Source organism: Eschrichtius robustus, chromosome 13 (genome assembly GCF_028021215.1).
Source record: "Eschrichtius robustus isolate mEscRob2 chromosome 13, mEscRob2.pri, whole genome shotgun sequence".
Classification (NCBI taxonomy): domain Eukaryota; kingdom Metazoa; phylum Chordata; class Mammalia; order Artiodactyla; family Eschrichtiidae; genus Eschrichtius; species Eschrichtius robustus.
In genome coordinates, this window is record NC_090836.1 from 4659486 (window position 1) to 4676191 (window position 16706).

A 16706-nucleotide genomic window follows, 5' to 3' on the forward strand; every position below is an offset into this window, starting at 1 on the left:
GAGCAGAGGGGATGGGGCAGGGAGGCATGGCTCTGTGGCCTGTGCCAAGGGGTCGTCTATTGATGGATTAATGTCTGGTGGGACTGGGCAGTGACACAGGGAAGGTTTGTGGTCAGAAAACCTGCCTTCAAGTTCTAGTATTGTGGCCAAGCAAGTCTCTTTTAATACCCCTGAGCTGCTGTTTCCTCATGTTAAATGGAGAATAATTATAATTATGTGTGTGTGTTTTGGTAACCTTTTGGTTTTGATATGTCAGACCTACAGAAAAATGGCAAGAGTGATCCAAGAAACTCCTTGTGTTAATCTCTTTACCCGGATTCACCACTTGCTTACATTTTGCCCCATTTGCTTTGTCGTTCACGCTCGTGTGTGTCTTTTCCCCCAGAGACATTTGAGAGTAAGTTGGAGACATCATGCCCTTTTTCCCCTGCAAAATTTCAAAGTGTGTTAATCTTAAGATCAAAGATGTTCTTATATACAGCCACAGAATAAATATCAAAATCAGGAAGGTTGATATTGATAGAATTTATTATCTGGGCAACAGACCATATTTAAATTTTGTCAGTTATTCCATCCATGTGCCTTCTGGCTAGTTTTTCCTTACCCCGCCACCCAGCATCCAGTCCAGGACGTGCTGTATCTCATTGTCATGCCTCTTCATTCTTCTTTGATCTGGAACTGTTCCTTAGCCTTTCTTCGTCTTTCTTGACCCAGTTGTTAAAAATTACAGGCTACAGGCTAGTTATTAGGTTTTTCTGATGCTTCTCATTATTAGATTCAGGTTATGCTTCTTTGTCAGAAGCACCCGAGGAAGGATGTGTCCTTGGCGAGTCTTGTCAGGAGGTGCATGAGTGGTATCACCAAGTCCATCTGCCGTAAAATGACTGTTTATCTGGTTCCTCATTAAACTGTCACCCACACTTTTAGCCTCCATTGATAATTTTCTATCTCTATTTTTGTTTCGGTATGTATTAGTTGGTATTATACAGTAAGGAAGAACTTTCCCTTCTCCCCTACTTATTTATATATATCACTGTGAACTCGGGGATTCTTATTCAATGACTTAAATTCCAGTACTATCATTATTTGATGCTCAGATTGTCCCAAATTTGTCCTGTGGGAACACTTCGCAGCTGCTTCTTGTGTTCTGTTGGGATATTCCCATCATTCTTTAAGCACTTCTTTCTTTTCTGACGAACAAGATGCTCCAGAATCATCTTATTCTTTCCCAGCCTCTGTCCTGGGAATCAGCTTTTTCTCCAAAGAGCCCTGGAGCCATTTGCTTTCAGCGGAAATGGTATTTAGAAACCAAGGTCTGGGTGTCGGATGTGCTCACTGCTAATCTAGGTCTTCCTTGTTATTATTGCATTGAATTCCATTGTGTGAATGAATATACCACAGTTTATCTATTCTATTGGTGACATGTGGACCATTTCCAGTTTGGGAGTATTTTGAAAAAGCTGCTACAAATTCTTCTTTTTTACAAGTCTTTTTCTGGATGTGTTTTCATTTCTCTTGGGCTGGTCGTAGAGTAGGTGTGGGTGTACGCTTAATATACAAGAAAGTTGTCAGACCTTTACTCCAGGTCTGTGTGTATGTATACACACATAGGCTTTTATATATTTATAGTATTCTAGCCTATATATTTGTTATAAAATGTAACTTTCTTTTCTTTTTTTTTTTTTAAACATCTTTATTGAAGTATAATTGCCTTACAATGGTGTGTTAGCTTCTGCTTTATAACAAAGTGAATCAGTTATACATATACAGTATGTTCCCATTTCTCTTCCCTCTTGCATCTCCCTCCCTCCCACCCTCCCCATCCCACCCCTCTAGGTGGTCACAAAGCACCGAGCTGATCTCCCTGTGCTATGCGGCTGCTTCCCACTAGTTATCTATTTTACATTTGGTAGTGTATATATGTCCATGACACTCTCTTACCCTGTCACATCTCACCCCACCCCCTCCCCACTTTATTTTCTTAATAGTGTTTTTTATGAGAAGTTGTTCATTTTCATAAGACTGATTTACCATTGTGTTTATTTTGTGGTTATTGCTTTCTGTGTTCTAAGAAATCTTTGCCCACCCCCTAACTATAGAGATACTCTGTTTTCTTCTAGAAGTTTTATAATTTTACCTTTTTTGTTTAGGTCTTAATCTATCTGGAATTAGTTTGTTTTGTTTTTGTTTTTACTGTCAACTTTATTTTTTTCATGATACAAATTTTTATTATTTTTATTTTTTAAAAATTTTTATTGGAGTATAGTTGATTTACAGTGTTGTGTTAGTTTCAGGTGTACAGCAAAGTGATTCAGTTATACATATACATGCATCCACTCTTTTTTGGATTCTTTTTCCCACATGGGTCATTACAGAGTATTGAGTAGAGTTCTCTGTGCTATAGAGTAGGTCCTTATTAATTATCTATTTTATATATAGTTGTGTGTATATGTCAATCCCAATCTCCCAATTTATCCCTCTGGAATTAGTTTTTTGTGTATGGTGTGAGATGAGGGATTGAGGTGCATGGTTTGTCACATGGATATCCGGTTGTTCCAACAGCGTTTGTTGAAGAGACTTTCCTTTTCCCTTGACTTGCTTTGGTTCCTTTGTCAAAAATCAATTGATCACGTAAGTGTGGGTCTGTTTCTGAATTCCTTATCTTGATTTTCTTTTGCTGTTACAGGACCTTTTTATCTCCATGTACATTTTAAAGTAGACTTTATTTTTTAGAATAGTTCTAGGTTTACAGAAGCGTTGAGAACATGGTACCAGGAGTTCCATATACCCTGTTCTCAGTTTCCTCTATTATTGATATCTTTTACACTAGTATGGTACCCTTGTTAACTAATGAATCAGTATTATTAACTAAGGTCCACAGTTCATTCAAATTTCCTTGGTTTTTACCTGATGTCCTCCTCCTGTTCCAGGATTCCCAACCCCGCCCCACATGGTGTTACATGGGGTTCCGTCTCCTTAGGCTCCTATTGGCTGTGACAGGTTCTCAGACTTTCCTTGTGTTTTGGTGACCTTGGCAGTTTTGAGAAGGGCTAGTATCGTGTTTTATAGGATGTGTATCTGTTGGAATTTGGTGTTCTTCTCATGATGAGAGTGGGGTTATGGTTTTCTGGGAGAAGACCACAGAAGCAAAGTACCGTTTTTTATCACATCATATCAGGAGTACACACTGTCAACATGACTTATTTCATTTGATTGTTGGTGTTGATTTTGATATTGACCTTGATCACCTGGCTGAGGCGGTGTTCGTGAGGTTTCTCCACGGCAGAGAGGCTCTTCTTTCCCCCTTTTCTGACTGTACCTTTTGGAAGGAAGTCTCTGTGCACGGTGGGGTTTATGCCCCCTTCTTAAGGACACAGTATCCACATACATTACTCGGAATTCCTCTGCCTGAGAGATTGTACTCTTCTCCCTGTTTATTTATTTATTCAGTCATTTATTTTGCTCTGTAAGATTTTGAACTTATGAGTTAATTGAGACTTGTTTGTTGGCCTGTATGTGATCTATGTTGATGGACTTTCCATCTGTTCAGAAAGACTATCTTCTGTAGTTGTCGGGTTTGATGCCCTATAAATGTAACTTATATGAAGTTCCTTAATAGTGTTGCTTAGATAACCACTAATCCTTTCTGATTTTTTGCCTGTTTGCTTACTCAGTTACTGAGAGAGGAGGATTCGCATTTCAACTCAGATTAGCACTTGTCTGTTCCTCCCTTCAGTTTTGTCAGTTTTGCTTCATGTGTTTTGTTACTCTGTTTTTAGAGACATAAACATTTGTGATTTTTATGTCTTCCCTATGAATTGGCCCTTTTGTCATTAAAAAACGTTCCTCTTTACCTACGGCAGTATTCCTTAACTTGAAGCCTATTTTGTTTGCTATTTATATAGTAAGCCCATACTTCTTATGCTTACTGTTTTCACTGTATGTATTTGTTATAGACTGGATTATGTCCCCCCAAATTCATGTGTTGAAGTCCTAGCCCCAAGTAACTCAGAATGTGTGAATGTGTTTGGGGAGAGGGCCTTTAAAAAGGCGATTAAGTTAAATGGGGCCAATAAGAAAAGTACTAATCCAGTCTGGCTTGGGTTCTAAAAACAGAGTAAATTTGTTCACACTGAGAGACACCAGGGATGCCTGAGTACGGAGGAAAGACCAGGTGAGGACGCAGCGAGAAGGTGGTGCCTCTAAGCCAAGGTGAGAGGCCTCGGAAGGAATGAAACCTGCTGGCACCTTGACCTTGGACTTCTGGCCTCCAGAGCTCTGTGCAGATAAATTTCTGTTGTTTAAGCCACCCAGTCTGTGGCATTTTGTTATGGCAGCCCTAGCGAACTAATATAATATCCTTCCCTTCTTTTCTTTCAAGTCCATCTAAATGGGTGTTTTTATTTCATGCAGTCTGACCATTGCTGCCTTTAGTTGTAGTGTTTTATTTATATATGATCTAATTATTGATATGGTTGGATTTAGTCTGTCATTTTTCTATTGGTCCCCTCTGATTTTTCTTCTACTGTTCTTCCTTTTCTGCCTCCTTTTGGGATAATTGAGTATTTTTTTAGTATTCTCTTTTTTTTTTTTTTTAATTTATTTATTTATTTTTAGCTGTGTTGGGTCTTCGTTTCTGTGCGAGGGCTTCCTCTAGCTGTGGCGAGCGGGGGCCACTCTTCATCGCGGTGCGCGGGCCTCTCACCGTCGCGGCCTCTCTTGTTGCGGAGCGCAGGCTCCAGACGCGCAGGCTCAGTAGCTGTGGCTCACGGGCCCAGTTGCTCCGCGGCATGTGGGATCTTCCCAGACCAGGGCTCGAACCCGTGTCCCCTGCATTGGCAGGCAGACTCTCAACCACTGCGCCACCAGGGAAGCCCCTTAGTATTCTCTTTTAATACTTTTAGTGGCTTTTGTCAACACCCCTTTGATTGTTTTTATTATTGGAGGTACTTTAGGAATCATAATATGCATATATTCTTACCACAGTCTACTTAGAATTCCTGTTGTATGACTTTCACCTACAGGGTTACAATCTTGCAACCGTCTCCTTCACTTACCCTTCCCATCCTGTGTGGAAATTCTGCCACACAGTACAGTGTTGTAATTCTTGCTTTAAGTGGTATTTTAAAGAAACCAAGAGAAGAAAGTATATCATGTATTTGTAGTTGTTTGAATTTACCCACATTTTTACTATTTCTGATGCCCTTCTTTGTTTTCTATAGTTTTTCCATATGGTGTTATTTCTTTTCAGCCTGGCAACAAGTTATCTCAGTTTTTACTTCACCTTCATGTCCCCCTCCCCACTTTTGAAGGATGTTCTTGCAGGATATGTAATTCTGGGTATGTAGCTTTATTTTCTTTCAGCCTTTTCAACGCCTTATGGCTTCCCTTGTTTATGATGAGAAATCAGTTGTGCACAGTTGTTCCCATATACCTAAAGTTTCATTTTTCTGCAGCAGCTTTCAAGATTTTATCCTTGCTTTCAGAAGTCTGTGATATACTCAAATCACAGTTTGACTGTGATTTTCTTTGTTTTTCTTTTTCTTGAGGTTTGCTGAGCTTCTTTTATCAGTACATTAGTTTTTCATCAATTGGGGGGAAATTTCAGCCATTGTATCGTCAAATATTCTTCCTCAACTCTTTCTGCTCCTTTCTTGGGACGCCACTTACACATATTTTGGACAGTTTGATACTGTCACACAGATCACTGAGACTCTGGCCATTATTTTTTTAACGTATTTTTTCTTTCTTCAGATTAGATTACATGTTAACTTTATTATCTTCAATGACTGTGCTGTCATCTTCAATCTACTATTAAGCTCATTTAATAAGTTTATTATTTCTGATATTGTATCTTTCAATTTTTGATTTCTACTTGGTTCTTTTCATTATCTCTTTTTCTCTCTTGAGATTCCTGATCTATTTGTTCCTTATTACCATTCCTTCCTTTAAAACCCTTAAATATATTTATAATAGCTGCTTTAAAGTTCCTGCTGCTAATTCCAAGATCCGGGTCGTCTGATGGTTGGTTTCTAGTGACTGAATTTTCTCTCGACTGTGGGCCATTTCCCCTTATTTCTTCCAGAGCCTGGAATGTGTCATCTTTCTTTAGAGGTTTACTGGGATCTTGATGTGGCTGTGTCTGTGGGTATTTTTCAAATAAAAAAAAAAAATTTCTCTCTTTAAAGGAAACATAAGCTAGAGTGATCAGAAATCCAGTATTGATTAAAATTTTTTCCTTGTTTTCAATAATTCTGTCTGAATTAGTCAAAATTGCTGAGTTCATCTGTGTATGGAAAAAACCTTGAATATTTTAAAATTCTGATTTTTTTCCACTTTGCTCTCTCTAGATTTTCCCAGTGCTCCCCTCCCATAATTCCTCCCGTAATTCCTTTTATTCTCATATTTCGATGTACTTTTGTGTAGTCATACAAAAAGGAAAAGCGAAGAGAAGCTGAGATAAATTTTATTTTTTTAAAAGAAGAAAGGAAAAAGGTGGGGTTACATTTTTATAAATATCCATAAATACAGAGCGATAGGCAAAAATCTTCCAAATAAATAAATAAATATTGCCACGCGCTAAGTGACATAAGGCATTGTGAGGCTCTCTTAGCTCTGCCAAAGAGAAAACCCCAATGAACCAGTTTTCCGCCGAAGTCCTTTCCATTTCGGTTTCCAGTTGCTTTTATACACTATAATATCTCGAACAGAAAATGAAAACTATAAAGAAAATAGTTGCCATGCACTGCTATATAGTTATTATACATAGTCTGAGTGTTTTGAAATAGGAACTCATCCTTCAAGATCAGCCTAAAACCATAGGTGAGAGCAGTTGGCCAATGTTTCTCTGGTAAGTAAAAGAACGGATCAGTTTCTCAGGTTGGGTGCGTGATGGCAGTAGGGGGAGAAGGTGACTGGGAGGGAGCTGCTGTTCGCATCTATCTACTCTGCTTGTTCATATTCTGCTCTTCAGGTGGCCGTTTAAATAGAGGTAGGAGATGGGGCCCCTGAGGATGACTAAGTCGTCAGTCTCCCCCTGCCTGGCGCTCAGCTGTTCTGTAAGTGAGGGTTGGTTTTCCTCAGCGTAGTGCTGGGGCTCCTGGGACTGAAAGCTGTCTTCGTTTGGTGCCCCCAGAACGTCCAAGTGGAGTGAGACCCAGACACGCCCGCGCAGGAGCGTTCTGGCTAAGCCTCTAGCCACGGCTACAGGGCGGGTTGCGGTCATGGTGGAGAGCTGGCAGTGCTGGCTTTTCCTGACTCCTACACTGTGATCCCTGGTGGTTGGACTTCCTTCCCTGGAATCCCCGATGCCACTTCACAAAAGGACACAGTTCGCACAAAAACCCAACCCAGAGCGGTCCCGTTGTGACAAGGCCCCTGCTTGCAACATTTGTCTAATTCATCCAGGATGGATCACCACTCAACCTGCAAGCAGAGGCTTAACGAAGGGCCTCTTGGGAGAGTTTGAATTTATTTCCATGTTGAAACACAAATCCCAGCAGGGTAGATTTTCAGGAGACAAGACCAAAACGCCTCCTCAGGCCCAATTCACTCAAGCCAAAGGTAGGGCCAAGAGGCAGGGGCCACGTGGGAAGAGCAGGGTCACTCTGGGCCGGGCTTTGGCTGCACAGAGGGAGAGAGCAGGGCAAGGGGCCATCCTGTAAGGAGCTCGTGTCTCTAGCTTGATCCCTGCCTCCGTCCTCCGGGCGGTCATTCTGGCTAAGTTTTGACCAGCCTACCCCCAGTCTTGTTGACGGCCCTTCTCCAGAGATGCTTAAGGAAGAACGAAGGCTCGAGGTTAGGATTTTCATGGGTTTTGCTCAGTCGAGCTCTTGATCCCCCGGGTCAAGGTTGCAAACTCAAAGCCTGCCAAGAGGGTCCGGGCAGATGACACAAAGCAGGGGGCGGTGGCTTGGGCTCCCCGCTTCACCTCCCGGCTGGTCAACTCGCTAAGCCCCTGTTCTTAATGCTAGACTGATGGAGAGGAGAGGAGAGGGAAGAGGAAGGGCTGCGGGGGAGGGAACCCCTTCTCTCCCAAGGCAGCGCGTCCAGGTGGGAGGAGGAAGGCGAGGGGCTCCATCCCTCCGGCCTCCAAGGGCAATCCCCCGGGGACCTCCCGACAAGGGAGGAAGGGGAGCCGGTTCGCCGCACCTCCAGCCCGCGCCCCAGCCGGTTTGGCTTTCCGAGTTGGGCCGCCCTAAGCGAAGCTGGGGAAGGGCCGGCAGCGCTCGGCGCCCCCCGGCCCGCCGCGCGCGTCCAGCCGGTGGCCGCGGAGCACCCCGAGCGGGTCGCTGGCCGCAGGGCCGCTGTCCTCGGCGCTGGGCCGCTCTTGGGAGCAGGAGGCGGGCGCGGGCGTGGCGCGGGCGCGCGGCTTGAGCACGCTCAGCGGGTCCCCGCCGTCGTGCGCGCTGCGCGTGTGGCGCCGGGGCCGCGCGGTGGCGAAGTGCAGCAGCGGGATCTCGTTCCTGCGCGACAGGAACTGCGCGTACGGGGGCGGGTTGGTGCCCGGCAGGAAGGCCCGCTTGGCCCGGCCCAGGCTGACGAGGAAGCGGTGCTGCGGCGAGTGGTACACGTCGTAGCCGTTCTCCAGCGTCCGCTGCCGGAACCTGCAGCTCTCGGGGCTGAAGTGATGCTGAAAGCGGGGCGGGGCGACCGGGTGAGGCCGAAGCCCTCGGGGTGGGGGGGGGGCTGGATGGGACCAGCTCCACCCCGGGACCCCAGTCCTCCCACCCACTCTGCTCGGGCCTTGCCTTTAACCCCGTGGTGCCCTGCTGGGCAAAAGTGATTTCCACTCATTTCCGAACTGCGGTGACGACTGGCAGGTGGGGACAGCCTTGGGGACCTCGCGGCCCCGCCTGGGGACCCGCCGCCGGCACTTGGCTGCCTGGGGCCGGGCTGGACGGAGCCGGCGCCTCTGTGTCTGCTTTCCGGATGGAGGCCTGCCCTCTCTCTGCCTTTTGTTTTTGGCTCAGAGGTGGCTTCGGTCTGTCTCCTCACCTGGACGAAGGTGGGCTGGGGTTTGTAGGGCCGCGTATAAGTAAGGGGACTGCCCCTCGGAGGCAGAACAGAGTTTGGGAATTAGGGACGTGAGCTCCATCACCAGGTGACCTACGTGAGCCCTCGCTCTGCCACTAACTGGTGCTGCGTTTTGCTGAGTGCCTGCTAGGACCGTTACGTAGGATGTCCTTTAATCCTCAAAAGTCCACGAAGTACGTATTTGACAGACGAGGACTCTGTATATGCCTATATGCGGTCAGCAGGTATTTATGTACTTATTTATCTATATTTGTTCAACGGATATTTATCTACTTTGGGCCAGATACTATGGTAGGTGCTGGGACACAGCAGTAAGTAAAACGGAAAGTAATTGCTCTCTTGGAATTTCTGGTGGGAGGAGCTTCTGAGATCCACAATCCTGCTTGTGTCCAATGCCCCCGTGCTTTGGAATATGCTGCGCCCTGTAGTTTGGGAAAGCCCTTGCTCACCAATCCAAAAGACCAGCCATCACAGCCGGGGCCGAGGGAGTTCGTTACAGGTCTTGATTTGGGAGGGGGCGGGGCCCACAGGGCACATGGTCCATCCCACTTGACTTTTTCCAGGTGAGGAAACTGAAGTTGAGAGAAATAGGGGACTTGCCCAAGGTCAAGGATGTCTAGTAACAAGATCACGAGACCCCAGTGGCTTCTCACCCTTTCTTTCTAATGGACTTTCCAACATGAACGTATGTGACTTGAGGACCTGGGCTGCAGACAAGGTGCTGTGCTAGTTAAAAAATGGGGACCAAAGGGCAGGTCAGACTAGAGGCTGAGAGCCCAGGTGCTCCAAAGCCAGATGGCCTGGGTTCAGACCTCAGCTGTATAAGCCTGAGCATCTGATACTTAGATGGAAAAAAGTACTCAGTGAAAACATCACCAAGGTAATCTGCAAGTGGAATCTTTAAGCTATAAAATTCTACATTTTGCCAGAGCAATGAGATAGTTATTTGCAAATAATGATCCAGCACAAAAAGAAACTCACAGATCCAAAAATGTTGCCTCTGAGGTCCATGCAGAGATATCTCCTGCTCATCACCCCTGTTATCACCACGAAGCCCGCATCCTCAGATCTGATCGTCAGGGCGCCTATGGAGAAAGTCATTCAGGTCAAAACCTGGCTTCACATCCAGCCCCTACCTCCAAGGATCCTCCCTTGATTGATCTTAAGGGTGGTGATGACTTCACAGAAGCCTCCTCTTGTCCTTGTTCAGCCTCTTTCTTCTGACACCCCCTCCCCCACACCCTCCCCCCTCCCCCCCCACCGCCCCACCCCCCGCCTTGCCTCCTGCTTCTCCTCCTGCCTGTAGGGAGCACCCTGAACTCCCAGCTTTCTTCCACCTGTACCGACACGTTTCTCTCTCTGCTTGGACTCTCTTTATTTTCCCCTTTGCCTGGCTCATACTTCTTAATGTTTGTGGCGGTGGCCGCATCCTCCCAAGCCTTCTGCTTTTGTGATTTTTAAATCTATGCCCAGATGTCTTTCAAGCATCCAGCTTGATCCTCCACCCAGGTAGCCGTGCAGGACTCAGCGATACAGCGGTCAGCACCCTTTATATGTCAAGAAGTGTATTCGGGTGGAGCTTCTCCTCCCCCCTCTGCTTATCGAGGTCACTCATGCTTCAAGGCCAGGCTCAGATGTCACTACTGTATGGAGACTTTCCTAATCTCTCTAATCAGAATGACCTGTTCTTTCTTCTCAGCCGCTCCGACTCGCCTCTATCAGAGCGTGTATCTCCTCACCTGCTTTAATAAGTTCACGTGTCTAGTGCCGCCCTAGAGTGAGCCACTTAGAAGCAGATGGTTTATCTTTCCATGTCGAGCAGATCCTGGGATGCAGGGAGTTACTTCTTGCTTCTTCATTGCTATTCTTGGTCCTTTTCTCACTTGGTGGTGCCCCCCAGGTGCAGCCCCTCTCAAAAACTAGCCCTGGACAAAGGCCTGAAACCCATTCACACTACCTACATCCTGAGTAACTGACAACAGCTTTAAGTGTGACCGCCCCTCCGCCGCCCCCGTGGGGATGTGCAATTCTAACAAGTACCAGTGAAGAGTTAAATAAAGTTTCTGTTTTGTAGCAAGGGTACAATGAGACCATAAAAGGTGTGATATGAGTGCTAATTCAGCAAGACTTCCTCCCCAGATGCTGTTTAATTACCTGACATTTTCTACTAGAATCATCTCTTTAGGTCTCGGGGCCTCTTCCCTTTGCCGACCACAGAATTTCCCCACATGTCTCATTTGGCCTCACGGTTCCCAGGGAGGTAGCCCAGGCAGGAGGTCGAGTCTTCTAGAAATGTAGCCTGGAGAGGGTGGAAACGCCAGGCATCTGTGCCCAGTAAGTGATGGCGCCTCATGGGGTGACTTATAGCCCAGATCTACCCCGTGTAGGCTCAGTGCAAAGCCCTCCAAGGAGAGCGGCAGGCAATACTAGACACTAGCTGAGCACAGAGAAGTCAGAATGATGTGGGGCAGAGGCCATGAGGCTGGGAGGAAGCCCAGGCAGAGGGCCAAAGAGGAGAGGTCATTGGTTTCCCAGTTTGGCTAAGGATTAGGCTTGACGGAAGCTTCTGGAAGTGGGGTGGGGAATGGGAGGTGCGGAGGATATTAAACGCTCCATAACGGGGTCTGCCTGTGAGTCTCAGATCTATGGTTAATGTTGAGAGAAGGCCTGAGAGAGACATAAGGAACGTGTAAGAATTTGTTTCTAGCCTGATGAATTTTCAGTCTACTTGGGGGAAAAAAAAATTACACTTCGTAACTGTTTTTGAGATGTTGCACTCTGAGTATTTGGCACATTTTAAACTCTCAAAACAGCTGCTACGGGGACTTCCCTGGTGGTCCAGTGGTTAAGACTCTGCGCTTCCACTGCAGGAGGTGAAGGTTCAATCCCTGGTCGGGGAACTAAGATCGCACACGCCATGGGTCACGGCCAAAAATAAATAAATAAAATAAATAAATAAATAAATAAATAAGAAAAGAATCCCCCCCCCCAAAACCCCACAAAACCAGCTATGTTGTCAATGTCACCAGTATTAATATTGGAAGTGGCAGCCTCCCAATTTAAATCATGAGGAAACCAAGGCAAGATTCAAACTCAGGAAACTCAGGTCAGTGACCCTAACATCTTCTGCCCACAACCCTGGAGCTCGTCTCCAGCTGACATCACGACAAGCCTCAGAAGATAAAATCAAGGGCCGAAATCCAGGCCACGGCCGTGAGGCCCCCAGGTCACGGTACCCCCGAGGCGGTCAGGGGAGAGGTGCCGAGCCAGGAGCCTGGAACTGGGGCGCTAGGTTTCTGGTCCCTGTTATGCCCTGTACTAACTCTGTAGCCTTGGGCAAGTCATCGCTCTCGTCTCAGTGTCCTCAGCTGGGAAGAGAGAAGAATCACAGCTGTCCTGCCTGCTTCCCAGGGTTGCAACTAGGATCAAATGGGATGAGGCTGTAGAAAAGTGCCTTGAAAACGTTTAGCAGATGGAAGGCCCTGTGGAGGATGGCTGGCCTGCCCCTGACGCTAAGCCCGCACTCTGCCAGCTAGCTGCCAGCCGATGCCTGGGTCCCTGTGGGCAGTGTGCGTGGTCTCCAGGGCCAGTGAGAACAGAAGACAGCCTGCAGGGGGACCGGGAGCTGCTGCCCTGAGGACACACAGGCTCGAATCAAACCCACAGGAGCCGATGCAAAAGTCCAGCAAGCGGAAGAGCCGATTGCCCTCCCTGGGCAGGTGACTGAGGCAGGTCTGCACCGACCCAAGGGCAGCGTTTGGCAGAAAGAAGGCACAAACTGCTGGCTGCTGGGACCACACCTGTTGGAGCCCGGCAGGTGTAAGGGACATTTCCTTTCGTGATGCCGTGTCTGTGCACGTGATACAGAAGAAGCATGGGACCCGGGTCCAGGTCTCCCCTACGTCATTTACCGCCTATGTGACCACAAGCCAGTCATCTGAGTTCTTGAACCTCTGTTTTCTCATAGGGAGTAGAATCATTTACTTCATTTGGTCGTCTTTGGGGTGTAAGGAGATAATATTTTTATCTGCTGTAAGCCCACTTTCTAAATGCTGGTGATTGTTACTGTTACCACTTTGCCTCAATCTCTGCTATAAAAGTAGAAAATTATCTGCCCTATTCTAGTCTCATGGTCAATAAATGATAAATAAGATGATGGATGTGAAGGACTTTGAGCTCCCCAAAAGAAAGATAACATTTTGAAGGGTTAAAGAGCCCAAGGATAGTTCAGCTTCAAGTAAAGAAAGTGACATTGGGGAAGGCAGAGGAAGTAAAAAGACCAGGAGCCAGGGAGTAATATTAACCAGGGGTAATAAGCATCTCTTTGCTGCTGTTGCCACAAAGTGGGGCTCATGGAGAGTGGGAGGGTAGCCTTGTTCGTAGTAGGAAGGAGACAGACATTGGGGACACACTCCCTGACCCCAGCTGCAAGTCACGAGGATATAGAATCTTGTAGGCAGATGATTTCACAACGATCAACAAGCCGAAGATGGGTTGAGCACTCAACTATTAATCGAGAATTTAGTAAAGCACAATAATCAAGTGAACCGCATTTCACTGGAAATCTGTAATTAATTAGGAGGGGAAAAAACACTCCACACCTTTCCATCAATGTAAAACCGTTGCTCTGCGTTCATTGGGGAGGTCATTACAAATCCTTCTCCAGCCTGTTACTTAGTTGTCCTACATAGCTACAGGCATCAATGTTTCTTCTTTCCTTTTTGGGTAACTTTTTATCTTAGTGTGTATATCTGTCTGTCTATCTATATATATATATATAATGCTCATGACAACTGATCTGAATAGTATAAGTGTTATATAAACTAGCAAAAGTGTCTCTCTCCCGCCCCTGACTCAGTCCCTTCCCAGGTTTCTTAATTGCCAGAGCCACAAGGCTTAGTAGGTTCTTTATATGACAAAACAAAATCACAGTTCTGTAAAAAAAAAAAAAAAAAATCTAAAATCAGTTCAATTCACTTTGCTTCCTCTCAGTCATTTTAATCCATTCCAACTAGCGCTCTGTGCCTTCTCGGGGCCTGAGGTCAGTGGATATAAGAGGGAAAATTCTATGATTCATGCTGCAAACTCAGTGGGCTGAGCCCTACCCCCTCCGGGCACCACTCACAGCCCTCCCCCTCCCACCACCAGGCCATGTCTTTGGGGGCTTCCTTTCATCAAAAGGATTCTGTGCTTATAGAGAAATTTTATAAGCATTCTCTAATTATCTGCAGCCCTTTCCATGTAGGAGAATCAAAATAGTTTACCATAATCTACTGTCCTGCATTTAAAATCACCTCTCATCTTGAAGTGAGGGCGGCCTTCCACGAGAGGGCAAAACTGTGTTTTCTCAAAGCTGATCATGAGCTGGGAGACACGATGGGTTGAAAACCTGGAGGTGCTTGAAGGGCTGGTCTTCTTTTGAAGCCACAGAGCTTTGCATGATGTCAGACATGTTGTAGGTTCTGCTAAATATCCATTGAATAAAACGAGCGATACTTTGGATGCATCAACTGTATCCAGATTTATTTCAGATTTTTTGCCATAGGACTCAAACTTGGCTTCCCAGCTGTTGACTCCTGAATCCTACTGTGTTCCCCCGAGTTCTGGAACCTGTTTGGTATTTGGGGAGAACTTCCTCCTTTCTTTCACCTCCTGTCACCATCCACTGAGCACCTGAAGAGATCCGAACTCTTGGCTTTGCACGTGCATCTCTCTCACTACCAGGTTTAAGGTCCTTTGACTCTTAGCAGAATGCACGTCTTGCATATAGCAAGGCCACAGCGAAATTACAGAATAATTTAGTGCAACAATAAAGGGCAAGTCATTATTCCTATAAGAAGTTGTCTTTAATTAAACAGAGACTGTGCTTACTCTTTCCTTCCTCTGATTGGATCTATTTTGAATCAGTTGGCATTTTTCTGTACCCTTAATTTTTACAGGTTCTCCTAAAATGGAAGACCTTGTCTTTTTCAATATCCGTCCTCCTCCCACCCCATTATTCCTTCTGGAGACATCGGAAGCACAGCTCATTGATTGACTATTGCGGACTGTGGTCCAACTTTCCACAAACCTAATCTTTAACAACATTCTGGTTGTCTCATGTTTTCAGTGAGTTCCCGGCCAGATTGATTTGCTAATAAGTGGACCTTTCAGCTCCACAGAGAAGACTCCCCAGCTCATAGCATGCTGGGTTCCACTGAAGCCCCTAGTAAGCTTGTTGGATGATGATTGTTGGGTGGATGGATGGATGCACTGGCTCAGACTCATCAAGACAGGATTCCTGGACAGCCTAGTCTTTAATACAATTTCCCTGAGAACTTTCGTAAGGCCAGCATACTAGAAGCTCTGAGTTGGAAAGAGCCTCTGGCTTTACCTATTCCAAGCCCTGGTCTGGTACAGAAGTCTTCACAACCTCTACCGTTAACCCAGTCCAAAGTTCATGAGCCAAAACTCAGTGTCTACTGACCGATCTGACTTCTTTTCTTCCCAGCCTCCTTGCCTGTCTTTTGTACGTTTTTTGACTCTTTGGACAGGGCACAGAGAAAGTGGCTGCTGTTGTGGGAAGATGGATTTTAGTTAAGACGGAAATTATTCTTGTTGGGAGAAACCAATACACACTAATTGGGGAGGTGGCAGAATCTTCTCCCAAGGTTTAAACGCGCGCACACACACACATACACTCACGGCTCCTGGGCGAGAAGCTAGGAGGCTGGATTAGCCCTCTGGTCCAGCCAAGGCCTCCCCAAGTCCCTGCAGGTGGAGGCACAGATCAGTCCCCCTTCTTCCCAACCTGGACGGAGCCCCAACTTACTGTAGATGGTCTGCTGGGGTGAGCCATCCACGTGGCCGTCCCTGTGGATCTGCAGGTGGTAGCTGTTCCTGGCCGTGGCCGTGTACAGGTGGGTCAGGCCGCCCCAGCTGGAGCCCAGCAGCGGGGACGTGTTGGGATAGGCGTGGACCGCACAGCCCAGGGTGCAGACCCAGAGGCCCAGGCAGGCCCCCAGCATCGCGGCTCTCTGAATGGCTGGTGTGGAGTCTGAAACCCGACCCTGGCTCTGCGCCTGGCCTCCCTGGCCTGTTTCTCCTCTTCCTTGCTGGTTTCTGGCCTGAGGCTCCTAGGCTGCATTCCCTCCTTTTTTTCCCTCAGACTTTTAAAGGGTAGCAGTGTGACATCAAACAGGAAAAACTCCACCGTCCACATCCTCTGTGTTGTAATCAGCCCATTTGAAGAGAATACAGGGATCTCTGAGGCTCACGGAAGGCACGTCGGTTCCAGACACACACACACACACACACACACACACACACACACACTCACACCCCTCAATTTCAAGCCAACGCTCCCAAAAGTGAATGATGTGTGGGCAAAAGTTATCTACGACACTGGGTTGTCTGCTGACCTGCCCCACTTCCACCAGGAAATGCGAAGGCAGCCAGTGGTTCCGAAAAAATCCAGCTTCAGTCATGCAGTCAACAGATGCCTGTGCAATTAATCTCCCATCAAGTCCACTCATGTTGTTTTTCTCAGTCTTTTAAATTCCTATCAGGAGCTAAGCACCCAGAGCTTTGTCTGTGCACAGCCCTAAGTGGGTGTTTTGAGGGATACAGAAGGAATCCAGGTCAGTACCAGGCAGTGGCGTCCTCTGAGACCCCCTCCTCGTGAAGATATG

General features: G+C 46.5%; 1 protein-coding gene across 1 annotated transcript; it reads right to left on the reverse strand.

The window, feature by feature from the left end:
• Positions 1-8197: 8197 nt before the first annotated feature.
• Positions 8198-16146, reverse strand: FGF23 (fibroblast growth factor 23). The gene is made up of 3 exons (XM_068560873.1): positions 15848-16146; positions 10018-10121; positions 8198-8632 (listed from the first exon to the last, which is right to left on the reverse strand). Exons 1-3 carry the CDS (start codon positions 16041-16043, stop codon positions 8198-8200), a joined length of 735 nt encoding a protein of 244 aa, XP_068416974.1. The 5' UTR covers positions 16044-16146.
• Positions 16147-16706: the final 560 nt, after the last annotated feature.

Bases quoted from the DNA above. Each gene is read 5' to 3' on its own strand.
- FGF23 (XM_068560873.1), bottom strand. From the start codon at position 16,043: ATGCTGGGGGCCTGCCTGGGCCTCTGGGTCTGCACCCTGGGCTGTGCG. The intron at 10,122-15,847 runs GTAAGTTGGGGC...CTTTCTCCATAG, and splicing joins ACCCCAGCAGACCATCTACA to GCGCCCTGACGATCAGATCT. The intron at 8,633-10,017 runs GTGAGTTTCTTT...CCCCGCTTTCAG, and splicing joins GAGGCAACATTTTTGGATCT to CATCACTTCAGCCCCGAGAG.